At 35.2% G+C, this 23,192-nt stretch overlaps 1 protein-coding gene across 1 annotated transcript; it reads left to right on the forward strand.

Moving 5' to 3' along the window:
- The first annotated feature begins 57 nt into the window (after positions 1–57).
- On the forward strand, positions 58–21,970 carry LOC106142180 (uncharacterized). Its single transcript, XM_060950472.1, has 6 exons — positions 58–1,675; positions 5,875–5,942; positions 12,135–12,293; positions 14,976–15,140; positions 19,685–19,786; positions 21,463–21,970. The coding sequence occupies exons 1-6, from the start codon at positions 58–60 to the stop codon at positions 21,646–21,648; spliced, it is 2,298 nt and encodes a 765-aa protein (XP_060806455.1). The 3' UTR covers positions 21,649–21,970.
- The last annotated feature ends 1,222 nt before the right edge of the window (positions 21,971–23,192 follow it).

The raw sequence follows: 23,192 nt of genomic DNA on the forward strand, positions 1-23,192 counted from the left end.
AGTAAAATTAAACATAGCGGACGTGTTAACAATAATTATGTTATAATGAAAGAGACAATGATATATCAAGTTTTACTCGTATGCTTATTAGTTACTGTGGACACTCGTAGTGTAGATAAAGTGAATGAAAATAATGTGACGAAACGTGAGGCGAGTGGTGAATTCTTTCCGGACTGGGTGCCTTTTAAAAACAAAAATGGAGATGAACTAGGAGAGTTCGTGCAAGTTGAAACTAAGAAGAAACCAAAGAAAAGGTTAGCTCATCCAATTAATTTTAAGCTGAAAGCAGCCGCTCCTGATGATTATGATGATTTTGGGGCCGGGAGCGTTGATGGTGAAGGAGATGATTTTGAAAAAAAAGAATGGTCAGACCTCTCTCGAACAGGAGCCAACATAAATCGGGTAGATGTCAATCATACTGATTTATCTGATATAGATGGTCTTGTTAACATTATAACACAACCTAAGCCCGATTTATTAAATCTTATAAAGGAGAATACTAAGCCTGTAACGGTTACAAGCAAACCGGAGCAAACGACAAAATATGAAGAAGATGACTATTTGGATCATGCAGTAGAAAGTATAACACAAAAGACAGAAAATTATGAAAAGGAAACCAAAGATAAAGGACATAAAAAAGAAGCAACAACTAAAAGTCCAGATGACGAAGATTATGAAGATGAAAAGAAACAAAAAGAAAAACAAGCGCAAGTGGAACTAGAACGTAAAGAGAGTGAAGCACGAAAGGCTCTTATTCTAAGCGCCGTTGATGAGCTAAAAGCTCGACATGAAGCCGAACAGAGGATATTATCTGAAAATGCCAAAGAAGAAGAGATTTTTAAAGAACAACACGAAAATGATAAAATTGCCTCCGATTTAGACCGTGACAAATACGACGGTAGAAATTTCAAATTGAAAAACTATGACGACTACGAGGACGCTGTTGGAAGTTCTACATATGATAAATACAAAATTAATTTAGAAACGACAACTGAAAAAATTACAACAACATCACAACGCCCAACTCGTAGACCTAAGAAAACCAAAAAGAACAAAAAGAAAACTAAAAGTGAGAAATTAACTATTCTGCAAAATCCCAAGAGAATATCTGTATTCAATCATCCTGAAGCTTACATGTTGCAAGACGAAGATTCCGCAACGCGTAGAACGAAAACCAACCCTAAAAGAACAACCGTAAATCCCAAAATACGGGAAACTGGAAAATTCTCGTCCAAATATGCAATATCGTCACCTATTACGATAAAACGTGACGAATCTGTACGAATATCGTTAGTGCCAGAATCTAATGACACTGAAGGCTCACCTACTTTGTTCTTTCCCCAAACAAAAAGTAAACGGAAGAAGAAGAGAGGCAGAAACAGCACTCCAAGCCCTGATTCAACTGTAGCTGAAACTGTTGAGTCTAAAACGGCAAAAAATTGGAATCCGTTTGAATTAGAATTGCCAGTATCTAACGTCACTGTTAATAATACAGTACAGACTCGTAAGGCAACTGACACGACTGGATCTGATACAATAATTATTGATAGCACCAGTGTAACACCGTCGGGAACAGATGCCCTCTCAACGAATTCTGACACGATCACAGATGTGGTAGCAGCGTCCACTAACAAGAAACATGAGAAAGACAGTGGGAATTTCGCGCACAAAAAAGGTATGTTGTTTTACAAATTACTTGTAGCATTATATAAGAGATTATTAAGTGATGCAACTATTCTTCATATTATATGTTACTAGCTGTGCCCGCGACTTCATCCGCATGGAATAGTTATTTTGGGCATCATTGAAGCTCTCAAGGATGAATAATTTTCCCCTTTTTTTAACATATTCCATTATTTCTTTGCTTCCTATAGTTGCAGCGTGATGTTATATTATAGCCTAAAGCCTTCCTCGATAAATGGTTTATTCAACACAAAAATAATTTTTCAATTCGAACCAGTAGTTCCTGAGATTAGCGCGTTCAAACAAACGAACTCTTCAGTTTTATAATATTAGTATAAATTGTTTTTTTTTTTTCGTTCTTAAATTAACAACGGATTATTTATCTGTTGTCTATTTTCTAATTTGACTGGTAGAGAATGCTATTAGCATTAAGTTATATACATATAGTCACATCTTGTCTTCTCTTGTCTAGTCTTGCGGGGTAGACAGAGCCAACAGTCTTAAAAAACAGAAAGGCCACATTCAGCTGTTAGGCTTAATAATAGAATTGAGATTGAAAAAGTGACAGGTCGCTAGCCCATCACCTAAATGAATAATCCCAAGTTTATAAGCCTATCCCTTAGTCGATTTTTACGACAGCCTTGTGATAGAGATGGATGATCCTATTCTTTTTATATTTGTGCCGAGAACCACATGACACTAGTAGTATAAGCAAACAAATAAAATATGTATATTGTGATTACTTTTTTATGCTATAGAATGGAGATGTGCTAGCAACCTGACAATATTTGAATTAAAATACTATCATTTAGCCAAACAAACAGCTGAACGTGTCCTATCCGTGTTTTGTCACTTGCGGTGTTGACAGAGTCATCAATCTTGAAAGGCTGACACGCCACGTTCAGCTGTTTGGCTTAATGACAGAATCGAGATTCAAAAAGTGACAGGTCGCTAGCCCATCGCCTAAAACAAGAATCCCAAGCTTGTAAGCCTATCCCTTAGTCGCCTTTTACGACAAGTTATTTAAATAATTTTTATTAGTTGGAATCAAATAACGGATATTTACCTGAACGGAACACATCAATGTTTAACTTGTTATGATTACACAACTTCGTAACACTCGACCGATGAACAAAATATGAATGGATTTTATCCGTGGAAATCGATTCCTATAGAGTCGTGTTGATATTTCGTTAAATTCAAATTAATTTGTTTGTGAAACACAATACTTTTTGCATTGTTCGATAGTTTATTTAATTCCATTTGGAGGTTCGTTTTACGCAATTTTTTGAAATCGAGAAATACCTACATAAGTATCTTTTTGTTGTATCACCTTTTTCTGTAAGATTAAATTAATTTGACAATTCTATTTTAACGATTTGAATTTCTCGTAAGTCATAGATTATTTAAATCAATTTATTCATTCATTCATTCATTTATTCATTCGTTCATTCATTCATTCATCTATTCATTCATTCATTCACCTTTTCATTTATCAATTATGTAATTCCTTTCGGGGTAGGCAGAGCCAGCAGTTTTAAATAACTGACACGCCACGTTCAGCTATCAGGCTTGAGATTCAAATAGTGACAGGTTGTTAGCCTATCGCCTACAAGAACCATACCAAGTTTATAAGCCTTTCCCTTAGTCGCCTATTACGACATCCATGAAAAAGAGATGGAGTTGTCCTATTCTTTATTTTATATTAGTGCCGGAAACCACACGGCAACCAGATAACAAGTTGCCCGAATGAACACTAAGACCAAGTAATAGAGTTGAATTCACAGTGAATTTGTATAAGTTGATATGATGTTTACTGTACACGAAGCAGAAAATCGTGATTGATTACATTTCAATATCGCTCCGAAATCTCCTTGCAGTTTTCGAAACAATTTTAAAGAGTGCAATAAAATCCATTATTTGAGTTATATTGACACTAATCGATTTCTAAATTTCAATATTGACTGTTTCTTACAGTGTTTTGTTGTAAGGTCATTGGCTGGAATAGGGTACATACATACATATTACGGGGTAGACAGAGCCTACATTCTTGAGAAGGCTGATAGGCCACGTTCAGCTGTTTGATGGAATTGAGATTCAAATAGTGACAGGTTGCTAGCCAATCGCCTTAAAGAAAAATTCCGAAGTTTATTTAGCCTATCCCTTAGTTGCCAATTACGATAACCATGAGAAAGAGATGGAGTGCCGGAGAGAACAATGGATATTAATTGATATTTTTACACAAAATATAATATGCGAGCCTATATACGCACATTTTATTATATAAGATAGTCTTTTACCAATATGGTAACTTCTTTTTTGGTAAACGTTTTTCGAACGAGTGGCGAATCATCAGAATAACGGTGAGTTCATTTGAAATCATTTGAATTGAAAAAAAATTTTAATTGAAATTTTCACAAAAATTAAATAAGTAATTTTGCAACCACCTGTTTTGAAGTGAAGCGGGTCAGCACGGAACTAATTGATTATGACGGGGTAGACGGAGCTAAGAAGGGGCTATTAAAACTATTGTATGTAAAAAAATGTAAGTACTTTATTTAAAAGTCATTAAAAACTTTTAATCTCTTAAAGTTTTTCCCTTTTTTTATTTAGGATCTAAGTAAAAAGGAAATAAATTATCTATTTTGCAGAAGTAAACTGATTTTTGACTAGCGTTTGTGCAATACTTTTAAAGATAAAAAAATAGTTAGTTCGCCTTTTGAAAACCCGTCATTGTTTACGTCATCTTACCCTTAAGCAAAACCTTCCAGTCTTTTTGAGATCATCAGCTCTGTCTACCCCGTAAAGAACCTATATCTAACCTAATCTTAAATTATCATGCGCAGATTAATCATCTTGTTTGGACAAGCGTAGGTATTAAGTCGCTGTTATCTGTTCAGATTTATTAGACACAAAAAAAAATAGTTCTTTTTTTTGTAGTCAAGTAACTAAATGCGTCGCCTTCCAGCCTGTGCCGAACTGCATCTTTCAAAAAGACCACATAAAAGTTACTTACATACATATAATCACGTCTATATCCCGTGCAGGGTAGACAGAGCCGACAGTCTTGAAAAGACTGATAGGCCACGTTCAGCTAATGGGCTTTAAGATTGAATTGTGATTGAAATAGTGACAGGGTGCTAGCCCATAGCCTAAAAGAAGAATCCCAAGTTTATAAGCATATCCCTTAGTCGCCTTTTACGACATCTATAGTAAAGAGAAAAGTTACTTAACCGTATCAAAACTCACATTAAAACTACAAACAGAAATTAGCTTGATCTGTGAAATTTGCTAGACCCGTGAACCGTGACCGATTATGTTTCATTCGATTTTAGACCCTGCCCATGGGCCCTAAAGTCGTAAATGACCGTTTTGCCATACCCTAATCAATATTTCCAGTGTCAAATACGTAATATTCAGTGTAAATAATTATGTGAAAGTGAAAATAAAAGAAAGTTAGTTTGTGTACACGGTGCATTTCAAAAATGGTGTGTTTTTTCTTTTTTTTCTATAGAAATAGGCCAGGATTTTTTTTTTAAATACAATAATTTTATTTTCAAAATTGGATACAAGGTATCACTTATTGAAGTCACATCACTTAAATCTAATTCTAACTTCTACCTCTTCCATATTATAATAAATAAATAAATAAAGGTATGCATGTCATTTTGAGCATTTTAGCTCTGCGTAGAATGACACGCGCGATGCCTTTTTAATCGCGCGATAAACTATCGCTGTTACGCTTTTCATTATGACGTGAAACGGGTAATCGGGATAAATGCCAAAAAGAATAGGGAAGAAAAGATAAGAAAGGCAAGACAAAAACTGTAACGGGAGTGATGATTCTCAACCGCCATCGAAGGGAAGATCTTCCGCCAGGCTAGGTGTTATGCCTGGGGAACCGCGCGACACACGATGTCGAGTCGGAGGTTGTATTCATGCTTCAATTCGAGAAAACTTTGTTTGCGCGATTTAGATTCTTCGCTGCAATTGGCTCAATTACTTCGCGATTGATTGACAGGTGATGTGTGTCGTTAGTGATGTCACCACATAACTTAAATTTCAAATTTTCATTTTTTATTTTTAAAGAAAATAACTCGCTCAATCAATGAACTAAGAATCGATTAATTATTTTTCTAAATTTTTTCTCTTTTGAATTCTTCATTTCTAATAGTTTTATTTTTATAACAGGTGGCGGGAGGGAGTACAGTTCGTCGCATGAAGAAGTGCATGGAGAGCATGGAAAAAAGGCATATGAGGTAAAAAAAAATTCTAAAGAAAACTTTCTTAAAATCAATGTATTTAAAGTCCATAATCGATATCAATAGAGGTATATAAAACTCTCACTTTAGTGACTGACTGACAGGTGACTGATGGCCGAAATGACTGAGCCACAGAAAGTTTGTTTGTAATATATTCTTTATATCTATATATTTAAAGTCCATAATCAATATCAATAGAGGTGTATAAAACTTTCACTTAGTAACTGACTGACAGGTGACTGATGGCCGAAATGATTGAGCCACAGAAAGTTTGTTTGTAATATCTATATCTATACTAATATTAAAAAGCTGAAGAGTTTGTTTGTTTGAACGCGCTAATTTCAGTAACTATTGGACCGAATTGAAAAATTCTTGCGTCGAATAGACCATTTATCGAGGAAGGTTTTAGGCTATATATAACAGCACGCTGCAACTATAAGGAGCAAAGAAATAATGGAAAATGTGAAAAAAAATGGGGAAAAATTATGTTTCCTCGACGCGAACAAAGTCGCGGGCACAGCTAGTTGCAAATAAAAATTTACACAGTTACAAGAATGTGTGTCTCGTGCAACAAACCTCAGGATGCCACAGGTCGCAGGCAGACCCCGGGCTCCTTTCCACAGAGATAAAGACACACCTGTGTATTATGACTCATTCATACATACATAAAATCACGCATCTTTCCCGGAAGGGTAGGCAGAGACTACCTCTTTCCACTTGCCACGATCTCTGCATACTTCCTTCGCTTCATCCACATTCATAACTCTCTTCATGCAAGCTCGGCGGTTTCGGGTACTTTTGACCTGACCCTTTACCAGGACGTCCTTAATTTGATTAAGATACGTTCGTCTAGATCTTCCCAGTCCGACCTTTCATTGCATAATAAATCATTCATCCATTCATTCATTCTGCGTTACCGTTAAAAGGATGAGTATGTCTGTTTGCATAGGCATTTCAGTGTTTTCAGTACAAAGTTAAAATTAACTTTAATAAGAAAATCCTGGAGAACTGTTGTTCAAAGTTATCTTTATTGATATTAAATTTATTATCAAAACAGAAAAAAAAACACTGAAACGAAATATGCTTCAGGCTATTCATAAAAGCTGCAACATTTTCCATTTTTTTGCAAGTTTATTGAGCTTTTATAGACTTTTAAGTTTATAAAAGCTTTTAATCGAAGATTATTAAGTTACTGCGTGGCAAATTGTAATATCAATTTCTTAAACATGACAAGTTTACTTGGCACAGTGCGTTTGGTACATACATACATATGATCACGTCTATATTCCTAGCGGGGTAGACAGAGCCACCAGTCTTGAAAAGACTGATAGGCCACGCTCAGCTGTTTGGCTTAGTGATAGAATCTCTAAAAGTAATAAATTAAAGGTATTTGCTTCAGTTAGTACAAACATACATATAGAGCCGTCTATATCCCTTGCGGAGTAGACAGGGCCAACAGCCTCAAAAAGACTGGAAGGCCACGTTCATCTGTATGGCTTCATAGTGGAATTGAGATTCAAATAGTGACAGGTTGCTAGCCCATCGCCTAAAAAAGAATTCCAAGTGTGTAAGCCTATCCCTTGAGCGCTTTTTACGATATCCATGGGATAGATATAGAGTGGTTCTATTGTAAAGCGCCACGGCACGGTTTGAATTAGTGAAACCTATACTGTATTCCCACTCCAGAATCTCAGGCAAACATACACACATAAAATTAAGCCTCTTTTCCGGAGGGGTAGGCAGAGACAACATCATTTTACTTGCCATTATCATAGTCAAAAGTTAGAGTAAAAAATAGGACCAATGAACAGTCAAGTTAGTTAGAGAGTTAATTTTTTTTTCATTTCTGAGATTCGAACTCTTACGTAAAACTCAGATACTAGAACATTGTAACTTTCCCACATAAATATTAAATAACTTTTGTAAAAGAAAAACAAAGCCTCCAGAAGCACCACCATTTTTAATTCAGTAAAATTTCCACAACCTTCTCCTAAGTGCAACGAACACTTTCCTGAAAACCGCATCATAATCGATTCAGCGAAACGCTAGATAATCGGACAATACATACAAACATACAGGCCATACTGAGAATCACCTTTCTTTAAGGGCGATTAAAAAAAGGCAAGAAACCTACCATCTTGGAAGTTCCTTCAATGTTCCATTTTGATCGCATAAAAAGCTTTTCAGTAATAGGCTTAGACGCAAATAGATCTAAGTGGTATAAAATGATAGATGGCTGAGCAAACTGAAAAAGACGTGATCTGAAGTTATATATTTGAAACTGGCTGTGCCCGCGACTTCGTCCGCGTGGAATAGTTATTTTGGGCATCATTGTAGCCCTCAAAGATGAATAACATTCCCCGTTTTTTTTTTACGTTTTCCATTATATCTTTGCTCCTTATGTTGCAGCGTGCTGTTATACGCCTAAAGCCTTCCTCGATAAATGGTCTATTTAACGCAGAAAAGAATTTTTCAATTCGAATTAGTAGTTTCTGAGATAAACGCGTTCAAACAAACAAACTCTTCAGGTTTATAATATTGGTATAGATAATTGACTCGTTTAAAAACAAGAAAGCTTCTAATATTTTTTGGAAAAAATTTCAAACCATAAAATCTGAATTCTAAACCCTTTAAGTAATTTATTCGACGTTTACCAGTGTTGTGAAACCAAAACGTGTTACAATTCTTAAGTGATGTTCCAAATGTCCCAAATGCCGTGTGTTTAGAAAGAATAGGACCACTCCAGCTCGTTCCCATGGATGTCGTAAAAGGCGACTAAGGAATAGGATTATAAACTTGCGATTCTTCTTTTAAGCGATGGGCTAGCAACCTGTCATTTGAATCTCAATTCTGTTAATAAGCCAAACAGCTGAACGTGGCTTATGAGTGTTTTCAATACTGTTTGCTCTGTCTACCCCGCAAAGGATATAGACGTGATTATATGTATGTATTCCTTTCTGTCAGGTGGTAAAAATGATATCGATTTTTATCTTTCTAGTTTTTGTTCCGATTGAATTGAAAACGCGTGACGCCATTTTTTATCGCGTTGTTTCACTTTTTATTATGACGTGAATCGAGACAGCTATAATTTTTCTCGTGATAAGCGGAGTAAGTTAGTGTCACTTGAATCAGAAACTTGAATAAGGTTTCTAGGTACCTATAAAATGTATATTTGTCATTTCTGAAAAAAAAATTCTTAAAAACACCATCACATTGTAATGTTACATGATTCATCTTTATCACTGTGTTTGTCTTCATTACAAGACCAGCGTGCAGTAATGTCAGACCCACGTCTCAAACTCATAAGACGATGTTAACACACCGCAACCACAATTTCAGCCACAATTCCCCGAGTTTGCTATGCCCATATATAAAAATAAATAAATATGTACTTACGGGACAAATTACACAGATTGAGTTAGTCTCAAAGTAAATTCGAAACTTGTGTTACGAGATACTAACTCAACTCAAACATAAATACTTATATAAATAAACATCCAAAACCCAGGCCAATCAGGAAAAAGTTCTTTTCTCATCATGCCCTGACCGGGATTCGAACCCGGGACCTCCGGTGCCACTGACAAGCGCACTACCGCTGCGCCACAGCGGCCGTCATATATGGGGATAGAGTCCAAACTTCCAATATTAGAAAACGCCCGGGGGTATTTCCCTTCCCGCTAGAATTTCGGGACATCCCCTCTTATGGATCCTACGTTTCAGTCTTGTTTTAGAAGGAGCCATCACCAATGATAATCTCACGTTTATTTTTCAGCGGCCAACGAAAAAGGATAATGTTTTGAAAGCAATTCCCAAAACGGAGGAGATGCAATACAAAACTTGGTACACTAAAATTGCATTTATTAGAATGTGCTAAACCTCCTTAACCTTCAACATCAAAAGCTCTAAGATGTCAAATTTGACAGCTGTCAAATGTCTATCACAATTTTTTTAAACGATCGTTCCATCCCGCCGTCGAATATGACATCTAAAATTAGCTGTATTTTTTTTTCGTTTCAACTTGGATGATAATGCTAATAAAGATCTATCCGTTGGTTCGTTACTCCTGGGTTAAATTAACTTATTTTTAGAAATACCAACTCTATTTTTATATTTCCATCTTTTTTGTTTCTGTAATTCTGCTTCATTCAGATTTATACAAAAAGTACCTACTTAAAATGAAAATTTTTTGACGTCAGTTTTTTTTATACGTAATTTAGTTCTTCGGTTCGTTGAATGATTCTGATTTGTAATTTAATTTTCTTTTTCGGTCGCTTAGCAGGCAATAATTATTAAAAATAGTGATTCTTCTTTCATGTCCACTGCCGCGTCTGTCTGTTTATTTGCGAGAAACTCGAAAATTACTGGCCATTTTTCATGTGATTTTCCGTGATGAATAGAGTAGTTCGTGTGAAAGGTTTTACTAAATAGCATTCATTAAACGCTCGGCAGGTTAGTATTATAATTCAAAATGGTTCACTTCTCCTAAATGCTTTAGTTAAGGCATTGATTTTATGCTTTCAAAATAAAGGGACTCTATTTTTTCTTTATCTTAGTCATTGCGTTTTCTTTCAGAATCTATTGTAACTATATTTTAATCGACTATTATAGTTGCTGTTTTATAAACATCATTGTTTTGTCGGCCATTGTTCTTGTATTGATTTATCTAAAACGTACAGTCATAACAATTATATTGTTGTCATTCATTTTCATAATATTGATTAGATCAGGACCAATATTTAATTCATTGGTGTTTTAACTCTCTTGGGAAATGCATTTAAATGAACCTTTTTTTTAAGAGATTATCAACTTATATTATAAATCGTTAATGACTAAAGTTTCAGTTAACATACAAATATAACCTTTTTATTATTTGTAAATTCATAATATTGATTAGATTAGAATCAATGTTTCATTCATCGGTCTTGGTAAATGGTTGACAGGATTAAACTATTTTATTTCCTTAATGAAATCTTTATAACTTTAAGGTTCATTTTACTTATTAAATGTTTAGTTTATTTAAATCATAATATATCATAAACTGGTTAAACTATTACATAATACATATAACATAAACTATATCTAAACGTATGTATCATACTCTGGTTAAACTATTGTGTACACAAATTTTTTAACAAATATTTTTAACTGGGCAAATATTTAGTTTCGTACTTTTCGTAGTTTGACTAAATTTTAAAACTTAATTTTTATTATTCTTCTAGCTTTCTTTCTTTTTAGTTATTCCAAAACGGTTAACTTAAAGTTAACTTAAATGTTCAATTGAATTTAATTCAAAATCTTCATTGCATAACATATGGTAGGTACATCAGTTGAATTACAGTCACTCCTAAGAAGGTACAATATGAACCCTATGGGGCTTGTAAAAAACATTATGTAATTTTTTTTCTTACTAAAATTATCAGTGCATTACAAATATTCCAAAATTCGAAATTTATTAATTTTGTAGTGTTTTACTCAAACATCGATGCTGAGTGATACCATAAATCAGCTGACTGACTAATTTGTACCATGGCCGAATGTGTGCTAAAAGAAAATACTCTTTCTCTTCCAATCATACATACATACATAAAATCACGCCTTTTTTCTGGAGATGCGGAGACTACATCTTTACACTTGCCACGATCTCTGCAAACTTCCTTTGCTTCATCGACAATCATAACTTTCTTCATGCAAGCTCAGCGGTTTCTGGTTCTATTGACCTGGCCATTTGCCAGTAATTCCTTATTTTAATCAAGATACGTTCGGCTAGGCCTTCCCACTCCTTTCCTCTACACTCTCCTTGTATATCTGCTTAGTCAACCTGCTTTCATCCATTCTCTCCACATGACCATACCATCTTAACATACCCTTTTCTATTCCTGTAACTACATCTTCTTTCACCGATCATACTCATTCACGCTCTCATTTCCACTGCATTTATTCTGCTTTCGTGGTTCTTTTGTCACACCCAACTTTCACTCCCATACATTAATGTCGGGACCAACACGCCGCTCTGCACGGCCAGGCGAGCCTTTTTGGACAGTTTCTAACTGTTCATAACTCTCTTCCACTGATTTACAATATATAGAGACAGATTTTTATAACAATTATAAGTTTTACTAATAAATTTAACATGTCTATGTCAATTATGACAAAGTGGTTACTGATACTAATACCAATTCATCTGTACAGGGGAAGCACGAAGAGACCAAGCAAGCCAAAGGTCACCACGACAAAGAAGACCACTCAGGGGAGTACATCGACAAGGCAGGAACTGACAAGCAGCATCATGACGAGTCCAAACACTACGGAGCCCACCATCACGAGGAGCATGGCAAGAAACACGCTAAGGTAATGATCTTGACGAGGGGTAAGTTATTTAGTGCCGTGTGGTTCCCGGCACCAATATCTACAAAAAGAATAGGACCACTCCATCTGTTTCCCATAGATGTCGTAGATGACTAAGGGATAGGCTTACAAACTTGGGATTCTTTTTTAGGCGATGGCCCAGCAACCTGTCACTAGTTGAATCTCAATTCCTATCATTAAGCCAAACAGCTGAACGTGGCCTGTCAGTCTTTTCAAACCTGTTGGCCCTGTCTACCCCGCAAGGGATATAGACGTGACCATATGTATGTATGTATGTAAGTTATTTACATACATACATACACACTGTAGCAGCCGTTCAGCCACCATGGACAAACACTCTTTGACTTGACAATTTAGATGACCAAAACCGACTGACAGACTTATGAAAAAAAGTACAATCGACACTAAGACAAGACGACGATAAGACATCTTGAACAGGCAAAATTCTGTTCTTATTTAGACACAAACACAGACAGACAAGACGTGACAGACCCTCGGCCCGTTCACATACATATGGTCACGTCTGTATCCCTTGCGGGGTAGACAGAGCCTTGTCTTGAATAGACTGAATGGCCACGTTCAGCTGTTTGGCTTAATGATAGGAATTGAGATTCAAATAGTGACAGGTTGCTAGCACGTCGTCTAAAATAGAATCCTAAGTTTGTAAGCCTATCCCTTAGTCGCCTTTTACGACATCCATGAAAGAGATGGAGTGGTTCTATTCTTTTTTGTATTGGTGCCGGGAACCACACGGCACTGCGCACACACGGCACGGTTAGTTATTTATATAAATAAATAAATATATAGGTACGGGACTAATAACACAGATTGAGTTTGCCTCGAAGTAAGTTCGAGACTTGTGTTACGAGATACTAACTCAACGATACTATATTTTATAATAAATATTTTTATAAACATCCAATACCCAGGCCAATCAGAAAAAGTTCTTTTATCATCATGCCCTGGCCGGGATTCGAACCCGGAACCTCCGGTCTCACAGACAAGCGTACTACCGGTGCGCCACAGAGGCCGCCAAATTTATATGTAGATATCGAAAAGTTAAAGTTATAAATTTTAACTTTGTAATTATCTTATCATTTAAATGGTTGGCCTTAGAACAGAATAAAATAGATTTATTTTCAAAATTGGTTACAAGGTATCACTTATTGACGTCACCGCATTTTAATCTAATTTTAACGTCTGCCGTTCAAAGCGCATGTGTAGAAGAAGCGGCGGAACACACTACACTGCAGCATTTTCACCGAACGTCAATTCACAAATTAAGATCTTTTAAATCTAAATCGTGGACGAATGCACATTGTCTACATTAAAAAACATGATTGAAAGCTTTAAATACAAAATTAATCTATTCTATTCTATCCTTTCATGTGCCATTCAAATTATATCAAAATTTGTCCAGGTTGAAACATACCTAATTAAGTCATAAATGAACTTTCTAAATTATAACTTGTCCAGCTAACATATGCCGTAAAAAGCACAACCAAAGCTAAAACAAGTGAACATATTTTCCACATAAAACATGAAATTAAATTCTGTTCTGTTCACTTGAAGAGTGACGTCTAATTAAAGCCGGGTGAGCTGACGCTTCCTAGTGGAAATCATATTTTATTGCAACTTCTACTTGATCTTGATTGACGGCCTCTGTGGCGCAGCGGTAGTACGCTTGTCTGTGACACCGGCGTTCGAATCCTGACCAGGGCATGATGAGAAAAGAACATTATCTGATTGGCCTGGGTCTTGGATGTTTATTTGTAAAAGTATTTATTATATAATATAGTATCGTTGAGTAAGTAGCTCGTAACACAAGTCTCGCACTTACTTCGAGGCTTACTCAATCTGTGTAATTTGTCCCGTATATATTTATTTATTTATCTTACATTACAGCTTGGATGCTCGTGAATAGATCACACTTCTAAGAGACACTTTAGTCACTATTGTTGGGTGGTTGATTTCCTAATTATTGTATTAAGACTCTACACATACATATATATATATATATATATATATATATATATATATATATATATATATATATATATATATATATATATATATATATATATATATATATATATATATATATATACATATATATATATATATATATATATATATATATATAATATATATATGTGTGTATATATGTATGTATATATATATATATAATCACGTCTATATCCCTTACGGGGTAGACAGAGCCAGCTTTAAAAAGACTCTACACACCATAAATTTTAAAGTTATTAAGGAAGCAGAATAAAACACAAAATTGTATTATATATAATTTCTTGACGGCCTCTGTGGCGGAGTGGTAGAATGCTTGCCTCAAGCCAGGCTTCGAAACCCGCCCAAGTCTTATGGAAAGTGCATCTTTTTAATGCTTCATGGTACATTTCTTTCAAACTTCAAGACTAGCTAAATCAGGACAATTTGACCAGTACATTTTTTTTATATTTCCAAAGCGCCTCCGAAAGTGCAGATATCTCCCTGTCGTGAACCATTTTCAATTAATCATTAATTATTTTTTTAATTATTATTATTTTTTTTTGTTTTTTTTTTCATTAATCATTTTCAATTTATGATGCTCATCAACTTCGTGTTCCATTTCACGCAAGTGATAATAGTTATCAAATAATCAATTTGTAGTACGAGGAATCCGGCAAACATTCAAAAGGGCACAGCACAAAAGGCAGTCACGACATCCACAAGAAAGAAGAATACGAGAAAAGAGTTGAATTCTTCGAAGAAGATGGAGATTCATCTGAAGAAGAAAAACACGGTGGCTACAACCACGAGCGGGGTCATGCATCGGTGAGTCGCATACATACATACATACATACATACATACATACATACATATATACATACATACATACACACATACATACATACATACATACATACACACATGCATACATACATACAAACATACACACATACATACATATAATCACGTCTACAATACCGCTTCCAAAGCGCATGTGTAGAAGAAGCGGCGGAACAAACTACACTGCAGCATCCAGTCCATTGCCTGCAAGAAGAATCACAAGCTTATTTAACACCATCACCTAGTCGCCTTTTACGACATCAATGGGAAAGGTATGGAGTGGTCGTATTCTGAAGTTTAGCGAGAAAAATTGTATATCAATTTCAATCCTAAAAATACGAACAAAACCAACATCAAACAAAGCGGTGTTTTGTCATTGATTTTTTTATTGTCATTTAAAAAGCGTGACGTGTAATGAAATGGCCTCAAATCAATTACCTCACGGATTATGAGAAATTCGGTTAAATAAATATTTGAGTTAGCAGTGAAGGTTAGTCTTTAATGTTTCAAATCTGAAAACAAGCTATGTCTTAGAACCGGATACATACATATACATACCTAGATATGGTCACGTCTATATCCCTTGCGGGGTAGACAGAGCCAACAGTCTCGAAAAAACTAAGAAGCAACGTTGAGCTGTATGGCTTCATGATGGAATTGAGATTCAAATAGTGACATGTTGTTAGTCAATCGCCTACAAGAGGAATCCCAGGTTTATAAGCCTATCCCTTAGTCGCCTTTTACGAGATCCATTGGAAAGTCCCGGAAACCACACGGCCCAAAAACACATTCGAATTGTTTACTTGATTTAGAATTTAGAATTTGCGCAAATTGGAAAGCCTATACTTAAACTATTTGTTATACGCAACAAAAAATTATAATTAAAGACCCATTTAACATAAGTTTTAATCCTTTTGTCAAATGTTGGCTTTTTTATTTTCAAGTTCTTAAAGCAATATATATAATAGATAAAAGACGTATATCAATTTCACGTTTATTAATGTATCAAGAATTTTTCTTAAAAAAATAGAAAGACTAATTACAAAAAACATAGAAAAACATAATCCACTTTGTATCGTTATTACTAAGCTACCTGATAGCGTACTGAGTGTAAACAAACAACATTTAATTATAACTATAAACTCGGCTTAGGTTGCATCCAGGGAGATTACAGAAGAATCTTCATAATGTTAGGTACAGACGATCACATAATAATGTTAAAATAACACCAAATATTCATGACTAGCTGTACCCGCGACTTCGTCCGCGTGGAATAGTTATTTCGGGCGTCATTTATTTTTGCGTACAGCCTCCTCAGCTTTATAAATTTTGATTACCATAAAAACGGTTCTAGAGAGTTAATCTTATGAGATAGATATATACTGTCGTGGACATTTTTTTAGATTATTTCAAAAGGAATAATTCTTTCATACATATATTTTTGGTATCTTGAACCATTTTCGCAGCGCACGCAACGGAAGCCCTCAAGGATGAATAATTTTCCCCGTTTTTTTTCACATTTTCCATTATTTCTTCTCTCCCAATAGTTGCAACGTGATGTTTTATAGCCTAAAACCTTCCTCGATAAATGGTTTATTTAACACAAACCAGTAGTTCCTGAGATTAGCGCTTTCAAACAAACGAACACACTCTCAGCTTTATAATTAGAGTATAGATTTAGGTCTTGATACCATACATGGGAGACATAAGTAACAATCTCGAAAAAAATTTTTATCGGATTGCGACCTGTCAAAGTTTTGACAAATTAGCCGAAAATAATGAGCGATAGGTATATTGTTTGTCATATACTTTTAACACACTTTTCTGTCTGGCTATGGCATCCCCGGCGGGTTCTCTTGAAGTAATCTAGGCTAGATGCCGCGAACAAAGCGCATGTGTAGAAGAAGCGACGGAACAAACTACACTGCAGCATTTTCATCGGACGTCAATATACAAATATACATAGATCTCTTAAATCTAAATCGTCATTTTAGATATTTATTTTAACGGATGATCAAAATACGATTATTCTATCAAAAAAAAAATCGTCTAGTCGCTTCGTGTCCTTGAATCGCAAGAGTTTAATCGATTCAGCATGTAACTGCATTGCGACAGATAAAACTATCGGCGGTGTTGGGTAACAAACAGACAGACGAAACATCTTTGGTTTCGCATGGTGATCTTGATCTTTTTACTGCGCTTTTATATTAGCTTGGGTTGTATGTATGTTTGTATGTATGTATGTATGTATGTATGTATTTTTTTTTTTTTTTTTTTTTTTTTTTTTTTTTTTTTTTTTTTTTTTTTTTTTACGGACAAATTACACTGATTGAGTTAGCCTCGAAGTAAGTTCGAGACTTGTGTTACGAGATACTAACTCAACCATACTATATTTTATAATAAATACTTATATAGATAAACATCCAAGACCCAGGCCGATCAGAAAAAGTTCTTTTCCCATCACGCCCTGGCCGGGATTCGAACCCGGGACCTCCGGTGTCACAGACAAGCGCACTACCGCTGCGCCACAGAGGCCGTATGTATGTATGTATGTATGTATGTATGTATGTAACGGAATCTTTGAGCTTAATTTTCACTGGTTTCTAAACGTCTGATCAACTTGGAACTTTGCACACGTATCAAGGACCGATGACAATGCAATATTTTGATAATAGTTTCTCATTATCCTTATTAAAACTGCCAGGATTGATAAATTCATTTTTTTTTTCTATTTTTTAGTTCGATTAGCAATAAAAGCGTAGTTTTTTAGTTTTTTTTTTCAATATTATTCAGTTCTTTTTAAATTTATTTATTCTTTATTGTATACAATTTGTAAAGTACCTACAATAGGCGGACTTAATGCGTATAGCATTATCTAATAGTCTACCGTTGGGTTGAGCAGAGAACCTTTGTGTAGGTGATAATAAATAATGTATAAACATATTTGTGCCGTGTGGTTCACGGCACCAATATAAAAAAAGAATAGGACCATTCCATTTCGTTCCCATTGATGTCGTGAAAGGCGAGTAAGGGATAGATAGGCTTATAAACTTGGGATTGTTTTTTTTAGGCGATGGGCTAGCAACCTGTCGCTATTCTATCATCAAGCCAAAAAGCTGAACGTTGCCTATCAGTCTTTTCAAAACTGTTGGCACTGTCTACCCTGCAAGTGATATAGACGTGACCATATGTATGTTTGTATGTATATAACATACATATTATATATTCATTCATATTTTATTTTATGATAAAGGTTCAGATTTTTTTAGAAGGTTTCATTTGGTAAACCTCGTCTGTAGAGTGTTTTAAGTTTTCTTAAATCGTCAATGGCGTGTGGTTCTCAGCGCTTAAGAAAAAGACAACACCCTCTTTTTCCTATGGATTGTAAAAAAGGCGACTAAATTGTTAAATATTTTGTTTAAACAATTATTATCATGAATAAAGTGTTATTCGCGAGCGAACGGAGTTATTATAATCCTTGTTTTGTCAAAGATTTTACACACTTCGAGTTAGAAAGTAAATTTAGCGGTTTCAAAGTAATTATATCCTTCAATGTTGTTAATTGAGGTCAATAACACTATATTTATCCAAAAAAGAAAACATTACGAAAGAATTGGTATTACATTAAAAAAATGAGGACAGCCTACTGTAAACTGATATCCGTAAAAGTAGACCATGGTTGAACCTAAAGTGGATAGGAAATGTAAATTGATTTAAGAAAATAAACTCAACTAGATTACGCCTAATAAAATATACATCACTGAATAAAACAGCTGACTTGACCACACATACATACATATGGTCACGTCTATATGCCCTGCGGAGTAGACATAGCGAACAGACTTGAAAAGACTGAAAGACCAGGTTAAGCTGTATGGCTTTATGATGGAATTGAGATTCAAATAGTGACAGCTTGCTTGCCCATCGCCTACGAGAAGAATCTCAAGATTATAAGCCTATCGCTTTGTCGCCTTTTACGACATACATAGAAATGAGACGTAGTGGTCTTATTTTTTTTTAATCTAAATATATACCAACTAAAGCTAAAGGAGGAAGAATAGTAAGGATAATTACGTACAGACTTGAAAAGACTGAAAGACCAGCTTCAGCTGTATGGCTTCATGATGGAATTGAGACTTAGATAGTGAAAGGTTGCTAGCCATTATATAGTCCATTATGTTATACGTTCATTCCCTGAATGTCTCTTTCCACGAGTCTTTCCTATTTTTATACGGGACAAATCACACAGATTGAGTTAGCCGTTAACCTCGAAGTAAGCGCGAAACTTGTGTTACGAGATACTAACTCAACGATACTATATTTTATAATATAGATACTATAACTATAAACATCCAAGACCCAGGCCAATCAGAGAAAGTTCATTTCTCATCATGCCCTGACCGGGACTCGAACCCGGGACCTCCGGTGACACAGACAAGCGCACTACCGCTGCGCCACAGAGGACGTCAACTTCCCAGAAAGAATACGTGTAAAAAGTCATTGTTATAAATCACATTATGTTTTACAGGGCGGCAACTTCAAGAAAGGCAAATTGGAAGCTGGTCACCATGGTCACGACAAGGGCGACACCGGTCACCACGCACGCGGCGGTCATGCCCACGGTCACAAGGTAATGCAACGCAACGCGACGCGACGCAACGCAACGCGACGCGACGTGACTTGACGCGACGCAAAGGTTTTTCTTTGTCAAGGCGTTAGTTCTTCATAGTATTCAGGCGTTATTTGGTATCCCGATTCAAGGCGCATCCCAGTCTTTAACAGAGAAATGGGGATGCAGTCAGGATTAAAGCCAGAAGGGAGAAGACATTCTCACTTCTCTAAAGAGGCCAGGTGGGTCTTTTGACCAAGATCCCTGACTGGGAAGTCAGATTAGAAGGAATTATTTACTCATAGTGCCGTGTGGTTCCCGGCACTATTACAAAAAAGAATAGGACCACTCCATCTCTTTCCCATGGATGTCGTAAAAGGCGACTAAGGGATAGGCTTATAAACTTAGGATTCCTCTTTTAGGCGATGGGCTAGCAACCTGTCACTATTTGAATCTCGGTTCTATCATTAAGCCAAATAGCTGAACGTGGCCATTCAGTCTTTTCAAGACTGTTGGCTCTGTCTACCCCGCAAGGGATATAGACGTGATCATATGTATGTATGTATGTATGTATTTACTCATAGTTTATGTTTACACATCCAGTTACCTGAGTGTTTAGAATTGAGGCGCAGTACTCATACATATATATATATATATATATATATATATATATATATATATATATAATCCTTTGAATATATATATATGGGACAAATATATATGGGACAAATTACACTGATTGAGTTAGCCTCGAAGTAAGTTCGAAACTTGTGTTACGAGATACTAACTCAACGATACTATATTTTATAATAAATACTTATATAGATAAACATCCAAGACCCAGGACAATCAGAAAAAGTTCTTTTCTCATCATGCCTTGACCGGGATTCGAACCCGGGACCTCCGGTGTCACAGACAAGCGTACTACCGCTGAGCCACAGAGGCCGTCGTCGCCGTTTGAGGGGTAAACATAGCCAATACTCTTGAAATGACTGAAAGGCCGCGTTCAGCTATATGGCCCAATGATGGAATCGAAACTCAAACCTATTGCTGGCCCATCGCCTAGAAGAAGAATCCCAAGTTTATAAGCCATTTGCTTAGTCGCCTTTTACGACATCCTTCCACACGGCATAATCAGTACATTACTCAAAAAAGGGTAATTGGAACATGGTCGAAGTCATACCTAGGTTAAACTTGTGCCTCCCAGCGCATCAAGTTTTCCAGGAACACTATCGCGTAACGCATTGCAGCGTGCGCAACGCAACGCAACGTAACGCAGCGCAGCATACGCAACGCGAAATAACAAGATGCAACGCAACGTAATGAATTGCAACGGAACGAAACGCAATTCGACGCAACGTTACGCATTAGGTCGCCACGCAAAGCCTAATTTTATCGGACTTTGAACTACTTTTGGTTTTATGCCTGACTAGTTTATTGCACAGTTTTTAATAGTCAAAAAGTGGCTTCATCATTTAGTCCCTATTGAAATCGAATTTGATATTGAAATTTCATAAGAAATTATGTGATCATATTGAGTAGGTCTGAAAATCGGCCATCATCTATTTTTCATACCCCTTAGTGATAACTTTAAACATATTATATAGCAAAACAACGTTCGCCGGGACAGCTACAAAATATATAAAAATAAACGTACCATAACGTTTTTTCATGGAGACAATTAATATTTTTTCCAGGGTCACAAACTGGCCGAAGGTCACGACAGTCACGGACGCCACCACCAGGCCCACTACCAGAAAGCTGGAAAGCAATCAGGGAAAAAGTGGGGTTACGTTCATACCGCCCCAGGAAAGGTCGCGAATCTTATTGCAATTGATCGCAGAGCTGACCAATACTACGCTGGCCCGCAATATTACGGATGATTTGACTGAACATTGATTGACTGATTGACTGATTGGTATCTTGGCCTTCTCTGTGTGTGAGTTTACAAGTAATTTTATGTCAAGAATTTGTTTGAACTTGGGTTGACTACTTTAGAATTCACCTTGCTTACCATCAGGAGAATTGAAGTCGAATGTTGTGTGAGTTTCAGATAAAATCCATGTTCAGAATTTTTTTCTTTCAGAAAAAAGAATGTTTGATGACATTTTGGAAAAATAAAAAAAAACTATATATTCATTTAAAAATAGATTTACAAATGTTCAGAATTTTTGATGACATTTTGCAAAATTGCTAATGCTGATATTTTATAACAATAGCAAAACTATTTTAGTGTACTGTGTTCAATAGACTTTTATTTGTTAAAAATATGTGTTTTCTTTTGTATGGAAATATAATACATTTATTTATTTTTTAAGATTTTTTTATCAGTATACTAATAAAATTTACCAAAAAAAAAATAGGAAACAAATTTTAAACAATGCTTATATTTTGTGTCATTAGATTTCGGGTTACTTATTTTTTTTGTATAGTTAATATAATATTTAATTTACTTTTGAAAAATATCATGATAGCCTTTACTAAATGAAACATTATATTATATAACATGAGTTGAACAAAATATTCATAAATTTATAATATAGTTCTTATGTGCGGGTTTAGTTTTAATTTAATAAGTAGTAAAACAATTGTCTTTTCTTGAAAAGTCAAAAAAGAATAAATAAATTAAAATTCACATATTTAAGAATTTGTAAATAATTTGCTTTTTCATAAGTTTTGTAAATATCTTTCTTATTTTGTATTTTTTCACTATTAATAAAAAAATAATAAAAAAAAAGCATTCTTTTTTTACAACACATTAAATTCTATTAAAATAATGCAAATTCGAGACTAATTTTTCATCATATAATATTTTTGTTGCTTTCCTTGCATACATTAAGAACATGAATCCACTTTCAATGACCATGATCCAAGCATATATAACTGTTGTTACAATAAATAATACGTCAGTCATGACAGATTGCTAGCCCATCGCCTACAAGAGAAATCCTAAGATTATTAGCCTATCCCCTAGTCGCCTATTACGACATGCATAGGATATATATGGAGTGGAGTGTTCTTGAGTACCAGAAAATCACTACACATGATAATAAATAACATACATATACACATATGGTCACGTCTATATCCCTTGCGGGGTAGACAGAGCAAACAGTCTTGAAAAAAATGATAATAAATAAGTAACACCACCATGTCATCATACGAATTTTATTTAGATTTTAGAAGTTGCATGGAAATACAATAAAAATCAGAACTTCAAATAATAAAAGTCCAAAAAAATGCTATTTCATAAAAAAAAAGTTAATTAGGTATTTCAAATGTCTTTGAAATAAAAATCATGTCAGAATGGGAATGCTTACTGAGGAAAAAATATTTTTATTTTCCACTTTCACTACCCAACATAATAATTCACAATAGTTACTTACTTGTTTAAAAAAAATTAAAACATGTCAAACACATAAATATT

The sequence above is a fragment of the Amyelois transitella genome, chromosome 21 (genome assembly GCF_032362555.1).
Source record: "Amyelois transitella isolate CPQ chromosome 21, ilAmyTran1.1, whole genome shotgun sequence".
In the NCBI taxonomy this organism is placed as follows: domain Eukaryota; kingdom Metazoa; phylum Arthropoda; class Insecta; order Lepidoptera; family Pyralidae; genus Amyelois; species Amyelois transitella.

Coding starts and splice junctions, on each gene's coding strand:
- LOC106142180 (XM_060950472.1), top strand. CDS start 58: ATGATATATCAAGTTTTACTCGTATGCTTATTAGTTACTGTGGACACT. Junction 5,943..12,134: donor ATGGAAAAAAGGCATATGAG/GTAAAAAAAAAT, acceptor TCATCTGTACAG/GGGAAGCACGAAGAGACCAA. Junction 15,141..19,684: donor ACGAGCGGGGTCATGCATCG/GTGAGTCGCATA, acceptor TATGTTTTACAG/GGCGGCAACTTCAAGAAAGG.